Genomic DNA, 27,993 nt, shown 5'->3' on the forward strand with positions numbered 1-27,993 from the left:
TTATGTAGAAAATCCTAGATTCCACCAGAAAGTGTTAGAACTAATAAATGAGTTCAACAAAGTAGTAGGATACAAAGTCAACACATAAAAATTAGTTGTATTTCTATATAACTAACAATGAATAATGTGAAAAGGACATTAAGAAAACAATGTATTTACCATACCATCAAAAATAATAAAATACTTAGGAAAAAATAGATTTTAGGAGATCCAATATGGCAGAGTAGATAAATGCTTCATCCCATGAACACATCAAAATTACAACTAAATTATAGAATGATTAACCTGGAGAACCATCTGAAGTCTAGCTGAACAGAAGTTTTATTAATAAGGATATAAAGCAGAAGCTGCATCGAGACTGGTAGGCGGGGTGGAGACATGAAAAGGGCTGGCCCCAAACCTCCGAGTGGTGGTTGAGAATCAGGAGGGATATCGCAGCTGTGGAAGTTCCCCTGGAGGAGCAAGGGACCCCCAGCCCCACACCAAGCCCCCCAGCCCAGAGTACTGATGCTGGGAAAAGGAGCCTCCACAACACCTGACCGTGAAAAACAGTGGGGGTTCCTACCATCTGAGTGGGACAGAATGCTGTGGCAAACCCGGTCGTCCTTTTAAACAGCTCGTGCACAGACTCACTTGCTTGCCGGCACTCACGCTGGGCTCTGGTAGAGGAACAGTGATTCAGGGAGCCTTGGAGACAAACGGGGCATACTGAAGGGTCTGGCTTCGGGTGAGGGCTGGAAGACAGTCACAGTGTTCCCTGGGAGGAGTCCTCCTTCCATGCAGCCGGCAGGTGGGTGCCATCTTCCCTATGTTGAGCCCTCCCCCACAGGCCAAATCTGAATCTGATTGGCCTGGTGAGCTCTGCTACTCTACCATGCTAACTCACTAAGACCCCGCCCCATGCAACTCCATACCACACAAGGCTTTTTCCACAGCTTTTTTGGTGGCTGAACCTTATGAGAACCAGCAATCAGCAGCAGGCCTCAGTGTGTCCTGGCTTTTTGCAGAACTACTCCAGACCCAGTACTGGTGGCAGCCATCCTTGGTTCACAGTGTAGCCTCTTTCATGCTCCTCTAGGTCCAGCACACGGAGCGAACTGTGGATCACTTTGTAGATCCTACTAGGTAGTCCCGACGGGGCCCAGGCAGTGGCTGACTTGGGCCTGCACTGGAGCCCCTCCCAAGAGGTCCCACAACCAACATACTTGGAGATTGGCTTCAGACCACATCAGAGCACCAATTAGACCCACTGGTGGCACATCCAAAGCTTGGTCTCAACAGGCACCAGAGCCCGCTGGAGCAAATACTGCTCTGTGGGGTAAACCTAATACAAAGCAACCCATAAGCTATGGACGTGGCCAAACCCACAGCCAGTCAGTCTGAGGGTCAATCCCACCCACTGATGTGTGAATAGCAATCAAATCTCACACACAACCCACAGAAGGGATACTCCTGGAGCACCCAGCACGGGTGACCAGGGAGACTGTGCCTCTGAGTCGCACAGGGCACCTACTACATAAGGGCACCCAGCAAGACTGGAAGATGTAGCAGATATACCTAAAACATAGAAACAAACACAGAGAGGCAGCCAAAATGAGAAAACAAAAAAAATATGCCCCAAATAAAAGAACAGGAGAAAATTCCAGAAAAAGAACTAAGCAAAATGGAGGCAAGCAACCTACGAGAGACAGAGTTCAAAACACTGGTTATAAGGATGCTCAAGGAACTTAGTGAGAACTTCAACAAAGAGATAGCAAGCATAAATAAGGGGCTGGCCAGTGGCTCAGGTTGTTGAAACGCCATACTCCTAATGAGAGGTTGCTGGTTCGATTCCCACATGGGCCAGTGAGCTGCACCCTCTACAGCTAAGATTGTGAACAACTGCTTTCACCACTCTCCCTGGAGTTGGGCTGCCGTGAGCAGTTGGAAGTCGGCATGAGCTACCGCAGGCTGCTGAGTGCTGCTGTGTGCCTCCATGAGCGGCCGGCAGCCAGCATGAGTGGCCAGCAACCATCGTGAGCTGCCGTGGGCTACCATGTGCTGCCATGAGCAGCTGGTGGTTGGCAGCCAGCGTGAGCTGCCGTGAGCTGCCATGAGTGGCCAACCGACAACCGGCAACAAATTGCCTCTGCCAGGGAGATGGGGGGCAGCACAAGGCTCATAATACATACCAGCATGGGCCAGGGAGCTGTGTCCTACCCAACTAGACTGAGAAACAATGGCTTGAACTGGAGTGTGGGGGGAGGCAGAAAAAGGGGGGGGAAAGGACATAGAAAGCATAAAAAAGAACCAGTCAGAAATGAACAATAACTGAAATGAAGAATGCTATAGTAGGAATCAGCAGCAGACTAGATGAAGCAGAGGATCAAATCAGCAATTTGGAAGACAAGGTAGCAGAAAGCACCCAATCGGAACAGCAAAAAGAAAAAAGAATCCAAATAATGAGAATAGTTTAAGAAACCTCTGGGACAACATTAAGCATAATGACATTTGCATCACAGGGGTACCAGGAGAAGAGAGAAAGCAAAGGATTGAGAACCTATTTTAAAAAATAATGACTGACAACTTTCCTAACATGGTGAAGGAAATAGACATACAAGTCCCAAAAGCGCAGAGTCCCAAAACAGGAGGAACCCAAAAAGGCCCATAGCAAGACACATTATAATTAAAATGGAAAAGGTTAAAGACAAAGAGATAATCCTAAAAGCAGCTAGAGAAAGGCAACTAGTAACTTATAAGGAAGTTCCCAAAAGATTGTCAGCTGATTTCTCAACAAAAACTTTGCAGGGCAGAAGGGACTGGCAGGAAATATGTGAAGTGATGAAAAGCAAGGATCTACAACCAAGATACACAGCAAGGCTATCATTTAAAATAAAAAGACAGATAAAGAGCTTCCCAGATAAGAAAAAGCAAAAGGAGTTCATCACCACCACCAAACCAGTATTACAAAGAATGTTAGAGACTTCTTTAAGAACTGGGGGGGGGGGGGGGGGAAGGGGGGGAAGATCAAAATTATGAATAATAAAATGGCAGTAGTTACATATCTATCAACAATTACTTTCAATGTAAATGGATTAAATTCTCCAATCAAAGACATTGGATAGAAAACAAAACCCTTATGTATGCTGCCTACAAGAGACTCACTTCAGACTGAAAGACACACACAGACTGAAAGTAAAGGGATAGGAAAAGATATTTCATGGAAATGGAAAAAACAAACAAACAAACAAAAAACTAGTGTAGCAATACTTATACCAGACAAAAAAGACTTTAAAACAAAGGCTGTAACAAGGTTCAAAGAAGAACCCAGTAATCCTACTTCTGGGTATTTGTCCGAAGAAACCCAAAATGCTATTTCGAGGAGATGTGCTCATCCATATGTTCATTGCAGCATTATTTACAATGGCCAAGATATGGAGGCAGCCTGGGTGTCTGTTGATGGAAGAATGGATAAAGAGTAGGTGGCACATATATATAATGGAATATTGCTCAGCCATGGATGGGAATGGGTTCTTGCCATCTGTGGTGGCATGGATGGACCTGGAGGGTATTGTGATGAGTAAATATGTCAGACAGTGAAAGACAGAGGTAATGTGATTTCACTTGTATGTGGAATCTAAAGAACAAAATAAACAAACAAAACAGAAATAAACTCATAGAGAACATTTTGATGGTTGCCAGATGGGAGGGGGATTGGGAGATGGGTAAAAAAAAGGGGAAGGGATTAAGAAGTACAACTTGGATTTTACAATGTAGTCATGGGAATGTAGGGTATAGTGCAAGGAATATAGTCAATAATATTGTAATAACTATGTACAATGTCAGATGGGTACTAGATTTGTTGGGGTGATAGATGGGAGGGGAATTGGGAGACATGGTGAAAAAGGTGAAGGGATTAAGAAGTACAAATTGGTAGTTACAAAATAATCATGGGAGTGTAAAGTAAAGCATAGGGAATATAGTCAACGATATGGTAGTAACTATGCATAGTGCCAGGTGGGTACTAGAGTAGTCAGGGGGATCACTTCTTAAATTATATAAATGTCTAATGTTTATGCTGTACCCATGAAATTAATATAAAATGATACTGAATGTTAACTTTAATTGAAAAATTAGAAAGGGGGGGAAGGTGAAGGGGAATTAGAGGTTCAAATTTTCAGGCATAAAACAAATAAGTTATGGGATGTACAGCCAGGGAAATATAGTCAATAATATTGTGATAGCATAGTATGGTAACAGATGGTTGCTTGACTTATGGTGATCACCTCTTTGGTTATATAAATGTTGAACAACTATAGTGTGCAACTGAAACTGATATAATGTTGTATGTCAGCTATATTTTTAAGTACATAAATAAATAAATAAAATCAGCCCATAGACGTTATCTATTTAACTTTAAAGACAACACATTTTATGATGTTTGCTTTAGAAATAAAATACTTCATTAAAAAAAAAAGAATAAAATTCTTAGGAATTAACTTAACCAAGCAGATGAAAGACTTGTACAATGAAAACTTCAAAATAATGATGAAAGAATTAAAGAAAATATAAATAAATGTAAATGCATCCCATATTCATGGATTGCAATACTTAATATTAATACGTGAACGCTATTCAAAGAAATTTATAGTTCAATCCCTATCACAATCCCAATGATGGTTTTTGCAGAGATAGAAAAATTCATCCTGAAATTCATATGGAATCTCAAGGAATGCTAAATAGCCAAAGCAATCTTGAAAGAAAAGAACAAAGCTAGACGATTTACACTTCCTCATTTCAAATTTACTACAAAACTACTGTAATAAAAATAGTATGGTACTGGCATAAAGACAGACATATATGTATATGTATATGTATATGTATATGTATATGTATATGTATATATGTATGTATATGTATATGTATGTATATAATAGAGAGCCCAGAAAAAAAATCAAACCCTTACATATATGGTCAAATGGTTTTTGACAAAGGTGCCCAGACTATTAAATAGGGAAAGAGCAGTCTTTTCAACAGATGATGCTGGGATAATGGATAGCCACATGCAAAAGAATGAATTTGGACTCTTACCTAATACCATACACAACAATTAACTAGAAATGGATCAAAGACCCAAATGTAAGACTTAAAACTATAGAAATCTTAGAAGGAAAATAAGACAAAACTTCATGACATTAAATTTGCCAATTACTTGCGTATGACACCTAAGACACAAGCAACAAAAGACAAAATGGACAAATTGGAAGCTTCATGAAAATAAAAAACATATACATCAAAAGACAATATCAACAGAATAAAAAGGAAAACCACAGAATGGGAAAAAATATTTGCAAATCGTATATCTGATAAGAAATTATATCCAGAATATGTAGAGAATTCCTAAAAACCAACAACAAAAATAGAAACATTCAATTAAAAAATGGAGAAAGGACTTGAATAGACATTTCTCTAAAGATATGCAGGTGGCCAATAAGCACGTGAAAAGATGCTCAACATCACTAATCATTAGGGAAATGCAAATAAATCAAATTACAATGACATACCTCCTCACACTTATTAGGATGGCTACTATTAAAAATAAAAAATAAAAATAATAAAAGTGTTGGTGAGGATGTGGAAAAATTAGAACCCTTGCGTACTGTTGTGGTAATGTAAAATGGCACAGCCATTGTGGAAAGTAGTATGACCGTTTCTCAAAAAATTAAAAATGGAATTGTGATATGATTCATCAATTCTGGGTATATACCCCATATAATTGAATTGAAAGCGGGATCTGGAAGAGCTATTGGTACTCCCACATTCACAGCAGCAATAGTCACAACAGCTAAAATGTGGAAGCAACCCAAGTATACATTAGGAGATAAATAGATAAAAAAACAGAGGCATAAACATACAATGGAATGTTACTTAGCCTTAAAAAGGGACATTTTGATACATGCTCCAACATGGATGAACCTTGAAGACAAGTGAAATAAGCCAGTCACAAAAGGGCAAATACTGTATGTTCCCATTTCTGTAAGGTACTTAGAGTAGCCAAAATCATATAGACTGGTGGAATGGTGGTTGCCAGGCACTGGGGCAGGAGTGGAATGGGGAGTTATTGTTTAATGGGCATAGAGTTTCAGTTTTACAAGATGAAAAGAGTTCTGGAGATGGATGGTGGTGATGATTGCACAATATTATGAATATATTTAATACCACTGAATCGTACTCAAAAATGATTAAGATGGTAAATTTTATGTTTTGTGTATTTTACCACAAAAAAAGTTGGGGGAAAAACGCAAACAAAACAAAACAAAACAAAAAACCTCAGATGTTATTACCTTAAAAATAAGAGGAAAAAAACCCCAATGAACAAAGAAAAGGGAGTGGAAACATAAAATTCCAAACGGTAGGAATCTGGGACACCAGGCAGCCATTTTGTAGTTGTAGATTAATGAGAAATAATGTTGACAAGATATTAACAGAAAACACTTATTATAGTAATATGTATCATATTGTATTGTTGTAATATATTTACCTATGTATGCACCGTATCATATTGTATTGTTGTAATATATTTACCTATGTATGCACCATTGGAAAAAGTCTAGAACAGAATTCACCAAACTGTTAAGAGTGGCATTCCCTGGGTAATGTGGTTATATCAGTGATTTTTATTTCTCGTTCATCTATATTTTCTAAAATAAGCAGGTATTAAGAAAAATCAGTATCTGTTTTTTTAAAAATCAAGTCAACTAAGGGAAAAAAATCTAATTTCAGGTGAATATATTAAACACATATTATAGGTGAGGGATGAAGGACGAAGGGAGAGGTTTCAGTCTAATCTAATTCAAAGCTAAATTTATTAAATGCCTAGTTTCCCAAAAATCACTCAGTATGAATGTGCAATATATTGTTGGACAGATTTTAGTTTCTGGGTTTTTAATTGTAATAGAGACTTTAAAAGGGTAGTTCTTTTTTCTGTTTAGAAAGATGGAATCACTTGGGTTAATTTTTCCCCTATTTGATTTAAAACATTAACCCAAAAATCAATGCCTTAAACACCAAAGACTAATTCCCATTAAAATTCGTGCAGTGTGCCACAGTCAGAATACCGTGTCATTTTTAACAGTAATTACCTAGATTGAAGAGTAGACAACTATGCATGGAAGTAAACCCAGAATCCCAACAAATGAGTATCGTTCTGAGATCAGGGTCACAGTGAATAATTTTGAAATTGCCATCAGAATTATAAAAAGATAGCAAGACCAAGGATTCATCTTTATTGACTATCAAGAAGAAAATCATTCAAAATGGCACACAAGACACCGAACTAAAAGAGCCAAAACCCAAGAGCCTAGAGCAATTCTTTCTGAAACCTATCCGCCCTCTACCCGCGTCTCTTCCTCGGGCCCTGGCGCGTCCTTGCCTCCACTTTCCTCAGCTGATGCAGGGCAGCGATCCTCCACCAGAAGTACTAGCAGAAGGACCGCGAAATCACTTCTTCCAGGTGTTCAGGAGCCCGGCAGTTCTCAGCCCAGCGCGGAAACTCGTCTCAGCCCAGAGCCCGTACTCCTGGCCCCGCCCCTTCACGCCCGGCTCCGCCCCACGTAGGCCCCTCCCTAGCCCCGCCCCGCTCGCGTTCTGTAGGCTTTTCCAAAGCTCCCCTAGGGAGTGACGGGCCGGGGGCCAGGAGGGGTCTATTGCGCAAGCCCAGTGCGCCGGGCTGGGAGAACAGGAGAGGCCTCGGTGGCGCGCTGGAGACTATGAGTCGCTGCGTTCGGCGGGCTCCTTCCCGGAAGCGGAAGTCCGAGGGGCGGGCCGAGGGGAGCTGGGAGTACACGGCGGTTAATTCCTTTTACCGTGCGGTTCAGCTTCCCTCGGTCTGTGCTTCTCTGAGGCTGCGGGAGATGGTCAGGTCCGGATCTCGACCGGGCCAGGTGAGGGCCGCGGACCTGAGGCGTCCACTGTGGGGGTGGAGAAGGAATCAAGGCGTTCTCGGGTTGGGAGGAGTGCAAAACTCTGAAAAACAAACAAACAAAAAACAGAGACATTGCGGCCGCGTTAAAAATGCTGGGAAAGGGGAGTGGGGTGCAGGTGGGGGGACACCTAATCTTAGCATCTTAACACAGCCTCTCTGTCCATAGATGTATAATCTTTAAAACCTTGTAGCCCTCCAAGGGGCCCGGGTTCGGGTTCGGCCTTCGCCGCTGAGTCGGATGACTTACCCTCTCCGAGTCTCAGTGCGTTGTTGCATCAAATCCAGGTGCTCGGCTGTTCCACCAAGTCGTGCTATTAGCTGATCTTTCGTCACAATTGCTGGTATTTTACTATTAGTTAAAAAAAAAAGTCTCCTTGTTAGTGTCGCTGCCTTTAGCCTTGCCCGTGCCAAATGCACGACCCTCGTAACTAAATGATTCAATTTTCTGCTTAAACTCTGACACTGGAACAGTTCTTTTTCAAGATAAAAATCTCAGTTCTTTGGCCTATCAACACGGCCATTTTTTGATCTCAGCCTGTGCATTTTTTACCAACCCCGACCCCATTCCAATGTTATCCTACACTGTTCACCTATCCTGCAGTGTCCTAGATGCCCCGTCCCCTCTCATGCTTCCGTGTCTTTGCAATTTTTGTTCCACCTAGAATGCCCTTGTATCACTTACATCTCTGCTTCCTATCTCCCATCCCTCAGCTCAAGAGCCACTTCTAGAAGCTTTGCCTAGCACTCTCACATCCCCATTGTTTGGGTGCCCCTTGGCAACCCTTTTGTGCCCTGTGCTAACCTTTATCATACCACTTTTCAGGCTAGAGACTTTGCTAATCTATCAGCCTCCTTTACTACACAATTTATCTCTACATCTTCAAGGCCTAGGACAGCACCTGGCATATAGTAGGTTTTCAGGTAATGGATCAACTTTTCCTCACACAAACCCACTACTTAGAGTGTTCTTAAATATATGAATGCTATACGCCCCCCCCCTTTTGATCCTCCATTTATTAACTCACCTATAATGCTGTCTTCCCCATTATGTGAATCTTACCCTTTTTTCAAGACCTGGCTCAAGACTTCATGCATATGTCCAGACCAGCCCCACCCATATAGATCTTTTATATTGAATGAACTCAATATGTGCAGTCAGCAAGGGGGAAAACAGGGTTTTTGTAGTCATAGTCACCTACAGACTCAAATTCCAATTCTTCCACTACTATCGTGATAGTAAGTGAAGTACTTTTTTTTATCTATAAAATAATTATAAATAGATATAAAATTCAGCCTCAAAGAACTGGGGAGATTAAGTCAGAACCTGGTGAAACATCTCGTATCTCACACTTGGCATCAATGTGCAACAAAATTTAGTCTCCTTAAAAACACTTATTTTAGTGCCATCTTAATAATAAGATCAGCTAGCATTTAGACAGCAATGAGGCAGGTACTACTCTAAGTGCTTTTACATATTACGTATAATTTCTCATTTAATCTTCAAAATAGTCTTAGCAGGTAGGTACTATTATTATCCCCATTTTATCTGAAGAAATTGGGATGAAATGTTCATATAACTTCCCTGCAGTTACACAATTGGTTAGCAGTAGAAACAGGAATCAGACCCACAGGACTAGTTCCAGAGTCCATTCTTATAAACATTACACGATACTTAGAAGATATATGTCTGAACCACCTTTCTGAAATTTAGGTTCCCACCTCAGAACTAAGAATAACTCACAGGGTGTGGATTAAGTGGAAATGTAATATTATTTTGCACTTGTGCGTAGAAGATAGAACTAAGAAATGCTTATATTTTTTTCAAATAGCAAAGTAAAAAGTTTAATGATGATACCTAGTGTAATAAAATGTGAGGTAAAACAAACTGATTCTCTCACGTGTTGTGATTTGTGGCACTCAGTTTTGAGAGAATGGTTTTGCAATTTGTATGAAGGGCCACTCAAGGAAGCACTATGCAATCATTAAAAAATTTTGAAACGATGTTAATATGGAAAACAATTTACTGTGTTTCCCTGAAAATAAGATGTAGCCGGACAATCAGCTCTAATGCGTGTTTTGGAGCAAAAATTAATATAAGACCTGGTCTTATTTTACTTATTTTATAGTAAAATAACACCTGGTCTTTAATATAATATGATATGATATGACATAATTAATATAATAATATACCAAGTCTTATATTAATTTTTGCTCCAAAACATGCATTAGAGCTGATTGTCCAGGTAGGTCTTATTTTTGGGGAAACACGGTAAAAGTAAAAATAAGATACAAAATTGCAACTGTCTTGTCAACATGACTAAGTAAATAATCCATATGAAAAAAAATTGGAAGCCCCAGTAGGAAAGAGCACATCTAGTGGCTAGATCTTGGTTGCTAAATACCATTGTTCACTAAAAGGAACCATGGCTTCTTGGAGAAATGGTCAACTCCAGGATGAGTCAGGGAAATTATAAGATGAGCCTGAATACATCAAAATGAAAAATTTTTACGCAGCAAAGGAAACAGTTAATAGAGTGAAAAGGCAAGTTACGGAATGGGAAAGAAATACTTGTAAGCCATATATCTGATAAAGGGTTAATATCCCAATATAGAAAAAAATTCCTACAACTCGAGCAAAAAGTAACCTGATAAAAAATGGGCAATGAGCTTGAATAGACATTTCTCCAAAGACATATAAATGACAATTGGGTATATTAAAAGATGGTCAACATCATTAATCAGGAAATGCAAATCAAAACCACAGTGAGATATCACTGCACACCTGTTAGGATGCTATTATCAACAACAAACCCCAAAATAACAAGTGTCAGTGAGGATGTGGAGAAATTGGAACCCTTGTACACTTGGTGGGAATTTAAAAGATTGTAGCTGCTATAAAAAACCGTGCGGAAAGTTCCTCGAAAAATTAATCCCATTTTGGGTAGTTATCCAAAATAATTAAAAGCAACCTTGAGATATCTGTACTCCCATGTTCACTACAGCATTATTCAAAATAGCCAAGATGTGCAAACAACCTAAATGTCCATTGATGGATGAATGGATAAAGAAAATGTGCTATATGTGCACAATGGAATATTATTCAGGCATACAAAAAGAAATCCTGCTACATGCAACATGGATGAACCTTGAGGATATTATGCTAAGTGAAATAAGCCAGTCACAGAAGGACGAGTTCACATCCTCCTACTTACCTGAAATTGTCAAACTCATAGAAGAAGAGAGTAGAATGGTAGTTGCCCGAGGCTGGAATGGGGAAAATGGGGAGTTGCTATTCAATGAGTGAAGTTTTACACAAGATGAATAAGTTCTAGAGATCTGTCGTACAACATCATGCCTATAGTTAACAATACTGTGTTGTACACTTAAGTATTTGTTAAGAGGCTAGATCTCTTAAACGTTCTTAGCACAATGGAAAACAAAAAAGATGAGCCTGAAGCATCTTGTTGCAGAAAGTAAGCGATAGCTCAAAAACTAACAGGGACATGTTAAAGGATACAGGAGGTGGTTTGAAGAGACTCATACTGACAGAATCTGGGACAATTTGAGCATTGAAATTAATAATGGATCATAACCATTTGACTGAAGTAGGAATCAATGAGTCTATAGTAACTAAATGAAGAAGGAAAAGTGCTTCACTGAGTAAGAAATGTAAAAAGAATGATGTAAGTTAGAGCAATCACCACTTGACAAACAATTGATTAGGTAAGAATTATCAATGGATGCAAAAACTGCTCGGTAAAAGTCTTATGGATCGGATGCCTGTGTAATCTCAAAGTATCTCCCCACAAAATGCTTAACATTTACAAAGGTAAAAATAGTAACAGCGAAAAACCTGGCAAGCACCATCTTAAATAAGGTTTACATCACCAGTAATGGGACAAACTGACATCATATGCCTACTCATGATGCTGAGAAGGACACAGCATCCCTTTTGTGGTATTACTGCCAAAAATGCACAACCTGAATCTAATCATGAGGAAACATCAGATATCTAAATGTCCAAAGGGACATTCTACGTAAATAACTGGCTATACTCTTTAAATATGTCAAGGTTGTAAAAGACAATGAATGACAAACCAAGAATCTATTTCAAACTAATGGGAGCTAAAGAGATATGATAACTTAATGCAACATATCCTGGATTGGACATGGGCCAGAATTTTTTTCTTTTAAGGACAATATTGGGATAATTGGCAAATGTGAATAAAGTCTGTAGATTAGATTATACTATCGTATCAATGTTAATTTCATGATTTTAATGAATATACTCTGGTTATACTATGAAAGAGTGACTTTGTTCTTAGGAAATATGTAAGAGTAAATATTTAAATATAAAGGGATATCATGTCTGCAACCTACGTATACATTTTGAGAGAACATGGCAGATGTAGTAAAATATCAACAGTTGGGGAATCTAGGTGAAGTGTATACAGTGCTTTGTACTATTATTTAAAAAAAAAAAATCGAAGGAAATGTACCAATATGACAATTATTGTGTAGGGTGTTTTTATCCTGAGTAATTTTCTTTACCTGATGGTTAGTACTGTAACCTCGTGTGTATTTTTTGGAGAAATACTCTAATCTTACAATTATGCCATACATTTATCTCAGACAGTACACATTTTTTTTAATTTTGAAAGAATAATTGTGGTAGTTGTTTTTGGATTTAGCAGCACCACAGTTTGGATTTTTATATGGTTCTGGTCAAAATACCAACATAGATATATTGAAGGGAAAGACCGTAAGAGTGTCATTCAGGGACCAGTGGAGCTACATCGTGTGGGGTCTTGTTTCCTACAGTGTTGGTTCTAACTGCTGGCTTCATGACTTCACATGTTCCAAGTTATCTCAAGAAGAAGTATAACTCTACCAATCCAACTTTCTCAATGTATTCTCAGTCGCATTCTTAGAAGGCAGGAGTACATAGTCAAGCAAATATTAGAATATTATATAACTCTAGAATGTGTAATAGTTACTGCTCAAAGCTATCTTGGGATGACATATGTAAATATGTCAAGAAAAACCATAAATACAACTGCCAGTAGTGACTATACCTGAAGAGTGAAATGAGGGAGTATGTAGAGAATTTAACCCTACTTACACTTTTTAAATTTATGATTTCATAATTTATAATTACAACTAAATTTATAATTTTTTAAAATTATATTTTGAATAGAGATTATATTTATCTGTTACAAAGTTATTAAGATATATTGATAAAAAGGTATACCCTGGAAAGTCTCCCTTTGCTCTGTTTCTCAGTTTCCCTCTCCAGAGGCAGCTACAATTAACTGTCTCATGTATAACTCTAAAGAGATTGGATGCATGTAAAAACAAATGCATATTTTTTCGTCTACACAAAAGGTAGTCCACTTATATTACTTTAAAAATAAAAATTTAAAACAGCGTTGCTATATGAGTTTAAAAAGATTGAGTGAATGAAATGTAGATAAAGAGGAATGGTAGAGTTCTGTGTGCTGGTCTTTTCAGGCATTGTAAACAATGTGGATAAATAGAATCAGAGTTATGAACTCTGCCCTATGACTTGAAGTAACATGTTTGAAGAATTTAGGGAATATAGAACATGGTCAGGGATTGAGTATAATCCAATTTACTGTAGTAGGTACTTCTGGTTAAAATAATATCTCAACTTCATTTTCAGCTGAAATAGAACATTATTTATAAGAGTTCAGTTGTAATTGTGGATTTTTAGAATATCACATTTATTAAAATTAATAACAGTACATTTGTAAAATGGAATATTATTCATCCTTAAAAAGGTAGGAAACTTTGACAAGCTGCAAATACAACATGGATGAACTTTGAAGATATGCTAAGTGAAATAAGCCAGTCACAAAAGGACAAATACTGTGTGATTGCACTTATATGAGCTTCCTAGAGTAGTCAAATTCACAGAGACAGAAAATAGAAGGGTAGTTGCCAGGGGTTGGGTAGGAAGGAGATGGGGAGTTTCATGGGCACAGAATTTCAGTTTGGGATGATGAACAAGTTCTGGAGATGGATGGTGGTGATGGTTGCACAACAATGTGAATGTATTTATGCCGTGGGACTATACACTTGGAAAGGCTAAAATTGTAAATTTTATGTTATGTATGCTTTACCACAATAAAATAAAAAGGAAATATTGAGTAACATTTCAGCTTTTGTCAAGACAGCATACTTAATATAGTAGAAAAATATTTGTATATCTGCTATAATATAATGCATTACTCCATAGGTGTTATCTTCAGGAAGGCACACTGGACCTACTAAATTAATAAATGGAAAGAAAGGGTAAGTATGTAAAGAAGTTTACAACTTTAGCAAATCTCAAGAGATTTTTCAAGTCTTTGGGCTGGACTAAATTTAGCCTACCCTAGAAAATTAGATGGGTCTGTACCTTTACAAAACCCCGAGGAGGAACCTCCCATGTCGATCATTTAGTGTTTTAACTAAATCTTCATAAAGTCCAAATACATCTTATACATGATTGGACAAGCTTTCTTATCCAACCTTTGCTGGAAAGAAAATGAGTACTTAAATTAGGAAAAAAATTTGTATTATTTGTAAAAATGTTAACAAACTTGTTTTCCAGGACCCATTTAAGAAAGGTATCACGTTGCAATGCAGATTCTGGCTATCCCATCCATTCTGATTCAGAAAGTCAGGTAAGATTAAACTGAATAGCTACAAGTTACACTATTTAATTGGTTTTCAGGTAAAAGCCAAGAAGTGGGAATGAAAATTCAAAAGTAAAGTACTAATTGCTGTAAGAAAGTATGAAACCTTTTCCTTTCAAACGTGTTTTCTGTCAATACTTTAGTCTTAAAAGAAAATGTGAAACTGTAATTATTTGTTTTTTCCTGCGTTAAAATTTTATACCACATTTCTAAATGACTTTTCTCTTTACAGACTGAAACTATACAGGGGCTTGATGGTTGTGCTTCTTTGCTGCGGGACATTTTGAGAAACGAAGATTCAGGTTTTATTTTTTAAATGCTTCTTTGCTGATCACATATTCTCAATTAACTAGTTATCTTAATGCTAATGAATTTTTGTTTTAATTATTAATAGGCTCAGAAATAGCATGTTCACAAAATAGATATAATCCCAGACCTTTGGAAGGCAAAAGGTACAGTTCTAAGAAGAAAGGACACGAAAAACATATTGTTCCTTCAGTACGGAAAGAATTTTGTAAGTTTTATGTATTTAAATATAATACTTAATTCTGAGGATTTTGATAAATTATGAGAATTATGCAGTTGGTCTTTCATTTTAATAATATATTGGTTATTTGGGGTGTGTGTGTGTGTGTGTGTGTGTGTGTGTGCTCGCTCATGCGCGCTTATGCTTCTCTTTCTCTATTCAGTTCTAACGCTGAATAGTTATTTGTTTACTATCACTTTTCCAAGAATAAAAGTAGAAAAGTGACTCACTGGGTTTTATAGGAGAAAAGATTGAAATGCACAAGGGTATTTGGGAGATACATAGAGTTATCTTTGTTTTCCCTGCCACTTGTTTCCATAGAAAATCACAGATTGATTGGGTTTCATGTGTATACTTATTGTTTAAAATTATTTTATATGTATATATCCCAGTAGGTTTAATAGCTCAACTTGTTGAGCTGCAGTTAGAATACATGCTACATAAGAAGGTAAAATTCCAAGTTGGATAGATAAATATGGAGAGAGGGCCTGTCGCTGATTGATGGTGAATGTAGCCAAGGATATTTTACACCTCACAGTTAACTTGTTGACTTAATTAAGTGTAATAGTTCAGCAAACAGCTTAGAATAAGCAAGTTTTGATTATAGAACAAGATCGCCCCAAGTGGAAATTAAAAAGTCTGCAGTGGCAATTTAGATGGACAAGAATGGGATTAGCTAGGTCCACAGCTCAGGTGGGCCAAAAATGTTAAAACGGCCATGCATCCTGAGATTCAGCTCGGGCAAGGGGTGAAGTTTAGAAAATTATCTACAGCAGTAGCCCTGGATATTAAGAGATCAGGATCCAGGCAAAGAGGCTGAGAAAATGAGGATACAGCATTCATAGGACTAGAGGTTGATGATGTCCCACTCAATCCCTAAGGCAGAGAAGACAACTTACTAACTTATCTTGGAGTCCAATCACATTTAGCCTCAGGTTGTCTTGTCCTGCACTGTTCAAAATGGTAGTCACTAACCATGTGGCCGTTGAGCACTTGAAGTATAGCTAGGACAACCAAGGAGCTGAATTATGAATGTTAATTTTAATTAATCTAAATTTAAATTTAAAAACTATTACTTGATCCAGTTATTAGAACACTTTTAAGTATATTTGGAATAACTTGGGTACATGAATATACTTTTCAGCTGTAAATTTCATTAAATCTAAATACTGATCAAGTATTTCTGATGAAAATTTAGCATCCAGATTGAGGTGATTTAGAAGATTTCATCCAGAAAATAAAATAACTCAACTTTTTACATGAATTATGTGTTTAAATGTTAATATTTTGGGTATATTGCTATGAGTAAAACATACGTCTTATTTATTTTTACTTTTTAATATACCTACTGGAAAATTTTACATTGCATATATGCTTTGCATTATACTTATATTGGACAAAACCATCAGTCAGCATACTACAGCCAGTTTTATAAATCATGTTTAGTTATTTATTTTGTAAATAAAAATTTTATCAGCACCACCATTCTGATTCATTTATGAATTTTCTATGGCTGCTTTTGTGCTGCAATAGCTGAGTTGAGAAGTTGTGACAGAGGCTTTTGAAGCTGCTAAGCCTAAAATATTTATCCTCTAGCCTGTTAAGAAAAAGTGTGCTAACCCTGGTCTAAACTCTTAAAATAGAGGCCTAGGTATTGGGGCCCAAAGGACAAAGAAAGAAGTGGTAGTACCATGGCCTGTTCCTCCAGTGTCCTACTTATTTCTCCAGCCGGGTGATTTCTAGTCCAGGGCCCCTTTCTTCAGGGAACTCATTTGGAATGTTCGTGGCTGTCAGTTGTGCCATGGTAGCAACTTGGATCCCAGCTTAACTGCTTGTTACTCAGAGTTCTAATAGGAAACAGATGGCAACACTCATATTAAGATAATTCAAAGAGGGTTTATTTACAAAGGAACTCGTTGCAAAGGTGTGAGTGAGGTATAGGGAAACCCCAAGGGGCTGTGCTAGCCCAGTGCTACCGTAGCAGCGGCAGCAGCGGAGCTGTTATCATCCCTAGGTCTTAAGGAGTAAGGTGAGAGAGGTTACTAGGACTCAGAATGAGTAGGCAACCTGAAGAAAAGCAGTGAGCTTCATTTAAGGGACAACACCAGCCCAAGGTAGCCTCACAGAGGGGGAGTTATGAATAAACACTTTGGCTTCATACTTCTTCCTTTCCTTGATAATGTCAAGAGTCCCATTGGCTGCAGCCCTGTTGATGTATGTCAGGTCTGGCATTTGATTTTTCTTCTTACAAGCTAATGAGTTAGCCTTACTATGTCATGTATGCTGGCAGGGGCCCCAAGACTCCTGGGTCAGAGACAAAGGATTTATTACTCATCCCACAGCAAGCAGCATGTACCTCAGCAGCAATTCTTATGGGGATGATGTGATGGACTCAGATGGATGCTGTGCGTGCTGTAGATTTACGTTTCAGGAACATGGAGTTGGGGAATCCATCACGTTGGTAATAAGCAAGCCTATACTTGTCTCAGGGGAAACATTTCCTTACCCTCGAAGGTTGCTACTACAAACATAACCCTGAGAAATGGCCCAGGTAGGGATTGGTATACCCAGCAAGACATGTAGGAGCAGAAGAGACCCGTGAAAGACTGTGTTAATGTAATCTAGATAGACCAGCATCTTAGGGACAGGGGGTGGAGGCGAGTAGAAGGTGGGTTTGGAGGAGGAGATGAGCATATCTGGCATTCTGGGTGGGTCCTTAGCATTAAATTCTCGTTTGGATGAGAGTCACATTAGCAATTTTTTCCTGTGATCAGGATACAGTATTCTTACCGTCATTTCTCCTACACTTTCGTCATCAGAAGGAAGGACCTACTTCACATAGGACAATTTCCTTTAGGTTTGCAATATTAGAAATTAGTTCTCATTGACTTATTTGTTCCTAAGGTTGACTCATTAGAAGCAGAAGCCTCCTTTCCTTTAGTTCAATATCTCTATCTTTTATAGTTTACCAAACTATAGCACTATCTAGAAAGGATATCTTTTTGTTTGTGTGGTTGGCAGCTGTTAACCAGTACAAGGTTTTTGCTCTGTTATCACAGCGCTCAACAATATACAAAAACCACACTCAGCATTTGCTCTTTGCTCTCTCGCCACAAATGACTTAATTGTCAATAGAATTTTAAGGAATCTGTACAATATGTTAACTACTATCTATGTATAATTTTAATTTTAACATACGTTATCTTACTGTTTCAATGTGAGCCATCTTCTGAGGAGTGGTCTCCTTATGTTCTTTCTGCCTGGGACCTGCCTGATCATTTAGTGCCTGTGGAGTCAAGTCTGCCCACCTAGATGCATATGGGGAATAAAGAGGCAGAGAGGCAGTTCCAAAAGTGCAGTGAGCTGACTTTAGAGTGTTCCTGACATTTAAAGAAAAAACATTTTTAGGGGTGGCCGGTGAGCTCAGTTGGTTAGAGTGTGGTGCTGATAACACCAAGGTTGCTGGTTCGATTCCCGTATGGGCCACTGTGACCTGCACCCTCCTTAAAAGCAAAACAACAACAACAACAAGAAAAACATTTTTTTAAACAAGCAACTTTTTATGTTTGTTAACTGACACATGACTCTCCTTTCAGTAACATATGTGGTGCTGCCCTCACCTTGAGGAAATAAACCACTGCAGGCAGAACACTTTCAGCATTGATTGCCCCCATCTAGGCCAGGTGTCCTTTTACATATTTCAAATTATAATAGGTATCCAGCAGCTCTTATCTGCAGTAGATGTTTGTTTTACATTTGGATGGCAGGCATTAACTGTCACACAAGACTTGTAGATCCAAGCAACGGTGCTGTACAGCATCTGGAATTCAAAGAGTGAAAAAGTTGTGTGGACTAAATAAATGAGTGAGTCCCTTTCATGAATTCTAATTATCAACTAAGACCAATTAGACATATTGCCATACTAATTTGTTAGGTAAAATTTTTATGTAAGCTGCTTTGGTGTAATCAACAAGAACAAAATATGCTTCATTTGTATTTGTGTAGTAACAGGCTCATTTTGTTGTTGTTGGTTTTTTTGTTTATTTTAAAATTGTATAGTATTAATATAAATGCAGTGTTTTTTATATCTATTTATTGTTTTTAACTTGTCTTGGATAATTTGCATTAAGATTTTGTCTCTTGAATATAAATCTTCAGCATCATCAGTGGCGTTTCATAGGGATTGAGTTAATAAAGTAGCAAAATAAGTTATTTTAATTCTAAGGCTATGAATTTTAACAAATATGTTTGAAGTTCCTTAATTTATGTTGGATGATGACACCTGCTGGCAGAGGCATAATATTGTAGCTCATCTTTATCAGAGATTGTGAAAACCACCCTTTGAAAAAAAGGTAAATGAGAGCCAATGTCTGGGACCTGTGAGTGTGAAAGCTGAGAATTCCTCAAATCAGACAATTCTTATCTCAATTGAGGCCAAAGGAAATCCAAGAGCAGAAAAGAGACCCACGAATCAAGAAGAATGGAAGAGCTATGTGCTGAATGGACATGGGCTATGCTCTCACTGTCCATCATTTTATATTTAAAAGATAAAATATTTTATTTTAGAGGATATTTTTCCATTTGATTTATTATAAAACTGTATTTCCAATAAGTAGTTTTTTTACAGAAATGTTAATTAACTAATTTTGTTGTAGCTCATCTGCTCAGATAGTGAAGAATAACTATTATTGCTTTTGGTTGTATCACCTCAGAGATGACATTCTCTGGTATATTACAAATATCAGATGGGAAACTTGTGAATATAAAATATTTATCTGTCTATCTTAAGACTGTGCAGCCATTTGGTAATAGAGATAACATTTATTGAATTCTTACTATGTGCTAGACATTGATACTTTACAAGTGTTATCTTGTTTACTTCTCACAACAATCTTAAGCAGTAGATGATACTTTTATTATCATCATTTTTCTGTTGAGGAAGAGGAGGTCAAGACAGGTTAAGTAATTTACCGAAAGTTATTCAGCTAAGTTAGAGCTTATATTCAGGCCTGGGAAGTATGTTCACAGGAATGGATCATCTCAAAAGAAAGCATACCCCAAGTCAAAAAGGAAGGATGTAATACTTCAAGTCAAAACAGAAGCATGTAATATTTCCAACCATTTTCATATTCCAATTTTAATTTAGTCTTTTTCTTTAAAATTTTTTTCTACATTGGTTATAGTACTTAATCTGCCTTTAACATTTTGCTTTTACATGCATGTTTTATGCTTTTAGCAATGTTATTATTTTCAATAAATTGTATATATAGATGTGGAATTCCATACCATTTAAAAAAATTTAACCATTTCACTCTTTGAACAATTAAGGAATAACTTTCATAGAGCAAGTGTATAAATCTCCATAAATTTTTGCATGTGTAAACTCCCACATAGTCACCACCCGGATGAAGACAGAGAACATTTTCAGCTCTGTCCTAGGCTCCTGCTCCATCAGTGTTCTCCCCAGCACCTATTCCGTCATCCATGCGTAACCACTTTTCTGACTTCTCTCCTCCATTGGATAGTGTTACCTGTTTTTGAACTTCATATAAATGCAATTGTACACTCTACAGTCTTGTGTCTGACACCTTTCAGAAAGCATTGTCTGTTAAATTCATATAGGTAGTTGTGTATATCAGTAATTTGTTCTTTTCCATTGCTGTATAGTGTTCCATCATATGAGCACTCCACAATTTATCCATTTCTACTTATTCATGGCTATTTGGGTGTTGTGGTCAGGCTTCGGAGACTTTAAGTGCCAGGTTAGGACTCTGTTTGATGACGCAATGTGTAGATTAAGTCCGTTTTTATCTTGCTCTCAAAGCTCTGATAGATTGATTTTTTTTTTTAATGGTCAAAGCATCCAAATTGTTATAAAATATTCTTTTTTAACTCCATTTTCCCCCCAAGAGCATGAAGTAAATAAAGAGCAAGATGTAAGAGTTTTATTGGATTTTAGAGAGAAATAACACCCTTAACCTTTTCGCTGCGACGTTTGTCTATAGTCGAATGATATTTCCATGCTTCTGACTGCGGCGTTCGACTTTACCCCATGAGCTCAGGGTTCCAGAAAGGAAGTTTAGGAAAGCAGATGTACATTTTTCTATATTTTTGTGTTTATGAAGAATGAATAACAATAGGAAATTTTTATACTTTAAAGTAATCATTTATTTTAATGAAATGTAACACCTTAACTGTATTTACTTAAAATATAAATGCTATAATTATTTTCTGTGGATTTCTGACACATTTTGGAGAACAAACTTGAAATCAATTAACTCAGTGAAAAGGTTAAGAGGGGTCTTATAATTGAAGGCAAGATTTTACAAATAGCATTGAATAGAGAATTTAAAGACATAGTACAGATAATTTTTGTCTGGAGAACTTAATTGATTATGAACTATAAAAAAAGAATTTGGGATGTCTGATTTTCTTTAGGGGTGGAAGTGCTAGAGCCTTTCTGTAAAGTATATAATGAATCGAGCTACTTCAGAGTCCTTTTTTCCCCCTAATATCTTCAACAAAAGTTTTTGAAGAATCATTACTTCCAGAACTTGTTTCCTTCTTCCACATTAGTATCTTCAAATTATAAGAAACAGATACCTAATGAAGCTTCTGCTGGAAGTGAAAGAGACTCATCAGATAAGCCACAAAATTGGTCATTCCAAGATCATTATAGAATGTATTCACCTGTAATATATCAAGCCCTCTGCGAGCATGTGCAGACTCAAATGTCATTGATGAATAACTTGGCTTCAAAGAACAACCCTAATGGAATCCCTGCTGTACCTTGCCACACTGTGTCTGGTTCTGGTTAGTATGAATGATGTTTTTAAAAGCCTGAATAGAAACTCTAAGTTACCTGGTTATTGTATAAGCAATATGAGATGTGAATGATCTTTTTCTCCCTCTTTTCAGAATCTCTCTCAGACTCTCAGGCAACTCCACATTCTAGTTATGGCTTATCTACTTCCACCCCAGTCCAGTTACCTCAGCAGCCTCCCTGCCCTGCAATGGTTCATTCTGTGGGTACAGTTTATATATTATACAAGTAATAATTTGCTTTTAGAAATTGTCATCATAAGAGAGAAAAGTTTTTTTTTATTACAAAAGTTTACCTATTTATTAAAGACAATGGTGAGGAGATCAGTAGAAAAAAGAAATCACCCATATCCATCACCCAAACACAATTGCTGTTAACACATTGATAGAGCACTTTCCAGTTGTTTAATTATCTGTGTAGATTTTGTTTTCTGGTTTTTATTTAAGTTTACTTTCTTTTAAAAATATAGTCATAAGTTTTATATAGTTTTATGTACTGCTTTTTTTCACTTAACATTTTATTTTAAATGTGTATCTCTATTAATATATACCTTTTTTAAATTTTAATAAGTTGTTAATACTCTATTTAGTAGATACACCATAGTCTGTGTAACTACTCCCTATGGTTAGATATTTAAGCAACAGTCAGTTTTTTACTACCATAACATTTCTGTAAATATGTTTGTGCAGAAGCTTTTTGTATGTTTGAGCTTATTTTCTTTCAGTGCAGTTTCCCAAAGTGAGAATTTGTTTTAGTCCCAAAGTGGACTAATTTTTGATGCCTTTTAAACCATGTGTGATATTTATAAACAATCTATTTTAGTCATGGCTTTATAATGTTTCCATATTACAGAGTAAACTAATTAAGCTTTAAAAAACTAGACTATTGTGCTAGGGGAACTCTAGCTTACTCACTGGTAATCTATAATTCCATCCTACAAAAGTCATTTTCTAATATTTTTGGTTTGAGTTTATTATAATTGATGCCTTCCAGTCAGCATTTACATTTTTGAAGATTTAACTTGTTTTTTTCTTTCTTTAGGAAGTTCAGACTGATGGTGACAACCAGTTATCATCACAGCATAAAACAGTTTCGGGGAACTGTACTGATATTCTGAGGAATTCCTTCAGTACTAGTCTTGGAGTTCCATGTAGCCTGCCCCAAACTGACAAACCAGCTATTCCAACATTTCAGCCTCTGGTTGTTGCTAATGGGATTCTGCCACAACAAGTTCCTAAGGAACCAGACCTACTAAAGTGTTTCCAAACATATATGAATCTGTTGCATTCTCAGCTGGACAGTCAGGCACACCGAAGCCCCACTCTATTACAGCCAGCTTTCTTGGCCACTAATGAAGCAAAATGTGCCAAAGAACATACTGGAGAAGTCACAAGTGAAGGAAAGGATTTAAACACACATATGCGAGATTCAAGAATAAAGGATGTCCAGAAGGAAAAAAATGCAAACCAGAGTGCTGAAAAAGTTAGAATTATAAAGTATTTGTTGGGAGAGCTGAGGGCCCTGCTAGCAGAACAAGGTAAATGAGTTCTCTCTTTGTAATTTTTGTAGCGTGGTGTTAATGCTGTATATTAATAGCAGTGTCATATTATTTAGTCATCATTTAAATTTAGAATAATTGACATGGAGTTTGTATTATTTTTCAAAGCTAATAAGGAAATGAGTTCTACCAGTTTTATTCTTATTTTTTAGGGTCTGATCCCTCTTATCTCCTGTGGATTTGAAATGTACTAGGGAATATCAAACAGTCTTACTTGCAAGGGTATTAATTCTACTTGATCCAAAGGGATCTTGAAAAGATTCAGCCAAAGAGAATTTTTAGACCTAAACTTTTAAGGTTTAGAGGATCCCTAAAGATGATTAACTCCCTTGAATAGACTGATAATTTTTTCTATTTTAATAAAAAGATGCAGAGATTGTCTTCCCCTGATTTCTTTAATAACCAGTTGTTACAATGTTTCACAAATCTCACTTTGAGAAGTAACCCAAATCTTTTTATGCCCTTTTCAATTTACTTTTGGGATTTTTTTGTTATTATTAAATCAAGAAAAATGTCCTATGTGAAGCTATGAGATATTTGAGCCAGGTTGTATTCATTTGTTTGCGTTGCATGTGTATATTTTAAATAATGGCTTTTGCTTGGAATGATTTACAGGTTTGTCATCTTAGGAAGCACAATAATTGATTATAGAACACTGACTGACTACTTAATGTTTGCAGACTGACAAACTAAATAGCAAATCTTAAAATGTATCTATAGGAACATAGCACTATTAATCCAAAGGTTTAATATATTAAAATATCTTGTTAGATCTTCATCTTATTACTATTCTCCTAACCAAATACTTGTGGTAGCAATAATAATAATAATAAAGATAGTAACAATATTAGCTATTATTTTTTTAACGTTTACCATGTGCCTGGCACTACGCTAAGTGTTTTATGCGCGTTATCTCATTTAATCTTCATGGCAATCCTATAAGGTACTGTGATTGCTCCCATTTTACAGTTGAGGAAACAGGCTTGAAGAACAGTAGCTCATTTAATCCTCTCAGCAACCCTATGAGGTATTGTTGTTATCTCCATTTAACCATGAAGAAATCTAGGCTGCAAGAGTTAAGTTTAAGTAGTGTGACTGAAGTTACATTGCTAGAAATTGGTGGAGCCCAGGTCTCTGCCACCAGTGCTTGTGAGCGAAACCGCTATACAAAGGACTGGCAGAGGAGCACTTAGTGATTAGGGACAGTTGTTTACTGTGTGGGTGTACTTTTCATCATCAGGGTATTAAAATACCTGTGGGATTGAGTTACTTTTGAAGCTTAGAATATACTTCCTACCTCTTTTGGGTATCAGATAGTTACTATTATGATTATTGAATGTTTTCAGTGTATAGAAAATTTGAATGGAAATGAAGGAACAAAAGTAAAAGGGCAAAAGATCTAAAATCCACCTTCTACCTGTGTCTGCCACCTCCAAAACCACTCACGTCCCCCAGTCGATAACAGAAATGGTGCTGCTTTTGATGCTCCATCCAATGAGGTGTGGCTGGTTATGTTAAATCTCCTTTATAAAATTAAGTAATAAAACCTATCTTAGTAGACTCTCCTTCGATATTTTGCCAAATTGAATCACCTAAAGTGAATTATTTGCTTATGCCAGGATCAAAGGTTGTGTTGTAAAACTGAATATTGTAATATCAATGATAGGAAACCTGTTAGTAATTGTAGGAGTCTGTAGTCCTTTGGTAATATGAATTAGGAAATAGGTGTAAACCGTCTTCCTACTGGTCTCTTTAACTGAAAAAAAAAAATCACTAATCTGTGATTTAAGATTAATCTTTAGTTTACTGAATTTAATTTCTTCAGAATTTTTCTGAATAATCAAATGCAGGTAGCAGGAAAGAGGAAAGTAGGATTTGTGTATTAAATTTAGAAATAGTTTATTTATAGCCAGTATGTACATATCTGAAAAATTTTCTTTTTTTAGTAATACACATGAATAATCTTATCTAAAAACAATTTACAATATTATTTTTACTCATATCTTCTGCCTCTTGTAGAGGATTCAGAAGTTCAGAGATTGCTGACAGAATTGGAGGCATGTATATCTCTGCTTCCAGCAATAAGTGGAAACACAAATATTCAAGTTGAAATAGCACTGGCCATGCAACCACTAAGAAGTGAAAATGCTCAGTTACGCAGGTAAGAATTGCTCTGAATATTTTTGTCTCTATGACAAATGTCCCATGGCTAGAACAAAAGGTGCCAAATGAGATTATCTAGGGCTCCATAAGAAAAATAGTTTTACTGTCTTATTGTTTCTACTTTTTCTTCCCCTTTTTCCAAACATTGCTAGCATTCTCTAACTCTTCCATTACTTCTGCCCACTAGTACGTATTTTCTCCCACCTCTTTTACCTCCGTTGTCGGTCGGTTGGTAGCATATAGATAGGATAGTGAAGTACCTAAGGGTATTTATCAGGTTAGTGTAGACTATAGTGCAGTAACAAACTCCAAAATCTGTGGCATAACACAGCAAAGACCAACATGGCTCATCAGAGGTTCTCTTTCATCCTGTAACTCAGGAGTTAGGTTCCCTCCATTATGAGTCCACTGTCTCAATAAGTGTTTTCCAGGAAAAAAAGAACATGGATATGGCACACCAAGTCTTACATGCCCCAGCCCAGAAGTGACAATATCACTTCTACTATATTTTGTAGGCTAAAACGAGGCACATGGCCCTGCCTAATATAAACACCTGGGACACACATTTTTCCCATCCTTCCCACATACCCAGAAGGAAAGGAGCACCTGATATGGGTGAGCATCAGAAGCCCCATCACAGACATAGAGAATCTTCAATTCTTAGATATTTTTTCTTTTCACCACCTTAACTTATATTGGAATTATAGTCTTAATTCGTTTTTATCAATATCTTAACTTTGAATGTTTCAGTGATGACCACCAAGGCCACGACCCTGGTGTCTTTGTATCAGTATGCTTTGCAGAGCATTGGAGGATATTTTCAGGTACTTCTGTAGCACTGCAGCGTGAGTGTGCCCTGAGGGCATTATAGTTGCATGAGCTATAGACACTACCAAATAGGACCTGCAAGAACCTGTACAGACAGTGTCAAAAAACTGGAAAGCAATAAAATAGGATTCCTAGTTGGAGAGTAGCTCAAATTCACGGAGCTAGAGCCTGCAAAGGCACAACACCTAGTGAGAGTTACTTGCTTAGGATTATTTCTCTATCAATCGTTAGTCTCTTCACAGTATGATGTGTGATGGGGTTTAAATGCTAATAATAAATGTGTCTTCAGTCCTGGCTTAAGTGATCTCTATAATAATATTAGTTTTTAAAATCAAAACCAACTATAAATAATAATGATAATAGCCAATGCTATTTTTAACACTTATTGGATGTTTCTTATGTGCCAGGCTATTAACAACTTCTATATGTGTCACCTTTAAATTCTCACAACAGCTCTGTAAGGTATGTATTCTTGTTATTCTCATTTACATATGAGGAAACCCAGGCACAGAGAAGTTATGTAACTTGCCCACGGTCACAAACCTAAGTTAACAAACAAGACTCAAACCTGGGCACTTTGACTTTAGAGCACAATGATCTTGATTTCTGTACTTCTACATTCGCTCTGCTAGGAAATAGAGACTAACTTATTTATACTTCAGTATTTAGGTGTATTTTGTGGAATAAAAGAATATACTATAAACCATTTAAAGTAAACAAGCATGTTTTTAAAGGTATGGCTATCAAATAATTGGTAGCATGCTATTACCATTGTTTACTTGACCTTCTAAAATTTAAATGATTGCAAAATGAAGTATTTCTTAGATGTATGCTCTTTTTAGCAGAATGAGGTTTCCAGCAGAAGTGTAGGAATTTTTGTGCCTCTTTGGAAATCTTAGCTTAGAATCATCCATAATCTCCATTACAAATGAAAGTTGGAATGCATTGGCTCATTCAAAAGTGTTTTTCAGCACTTTGAAACAAAAAAGTTTTTTTTCTGTTTGGATTTCTTTTTAGCCAGAAAGTGATCTTTCAGGATTCTCTTGGAGTTTATTGCCATCTTGTGGCTTTAAAAAAAAAAAGCTCGATCCATTTTTTCTATGGTATTTTGGCATTTTTGGCATTTTTGGCTGGACAGTTTTTGTGTGGAACTCCTGACACAGTGCTCAACATTTAGCTGTCCTGGTCCCTACCACAAAGTGTCTGTAATGCCCCATTCATTGTGACCACCCAAAGCCCTGGAACATTCCCAGATTTCCTGGATGAGTGTTGGAGGGATACCACTTTAGTTAGGAACCATCGAGCTAGAGAGTGCTTTAATATTTATAGGGCAAGTTAGAATTCATGACCACTTCCTGATTTCAGTCTCAAACACGAGACCATTTAGTACCCACGCAGAACAAAAAAGTAAAATGGGAATGAGTGGGAGGA

At 37.1% G+C, this 27,993-nt stretch overlaps 1 protein-coding gene across 1 annotated transcript in view; it reads left to right on the forward strand.

Annotated features, from left to right (window-relative positions):
- Positions 1-7,229: 7,229 nt before the first annotated feature.
- Positions 7,230-27,993, forward strand: part of CCDC14 (coiled-coil domain containing 14) — a 44,627-nt gene continuing 23,863 nt past the window's right edge. The window contains exons 1-9 of the mRNA XM_019738991.2: positions 7,230-7,922; positions 14,223-14,278; positions 14,580-14,652; positions 14,897-14,966; positions 15,059-15,178; positions 21,767-22,003; positions 22,109-22,215; positions 23,055-23,550; positions 25,591-25,732. Of these exons, the coding sequence (XP_019594550.2) occupies positions 7,749-7,922; positions 14,223-14,278; positions 14,580-14,652; positions 14,897-14,966; positions 15,059-15,178; positions 21,767-22,003; positions 22,109-22,215; positions 23,055-23,550; positions 25,591-25,732 (1,475 nt within the window). The 5' untranslated portion in view covers positions 7,230-7,748. The remainder of the gene's footprint in view (positions 7,923-14,222; positions 14,279-14,579; positions 14,653-14,896; positions 14,967-15,058; positions 15,179-21,766; positions 22,004-22,108; positions 22,216-23,054; positions 23,551-25,590; positions 25,733-27,993) is intronic.

This window comes from Rhinolophus sinicus, linkage group LG01 (assembly GCF_036562045.2).
Source record: "Rhinolophus sinicus isolate RSC01 linkage group LG01, ASM3656204v1, whole genome shotgun sequence".
In the NCBI taxonomy this organism is placed as follows: domain Eukaryota; kingdom Metazoa; phylum Chordata; class Mammalia; order Chiroptera; family Rhinolophidae; genus Rhinolophus; species Rhinolophus sinicus.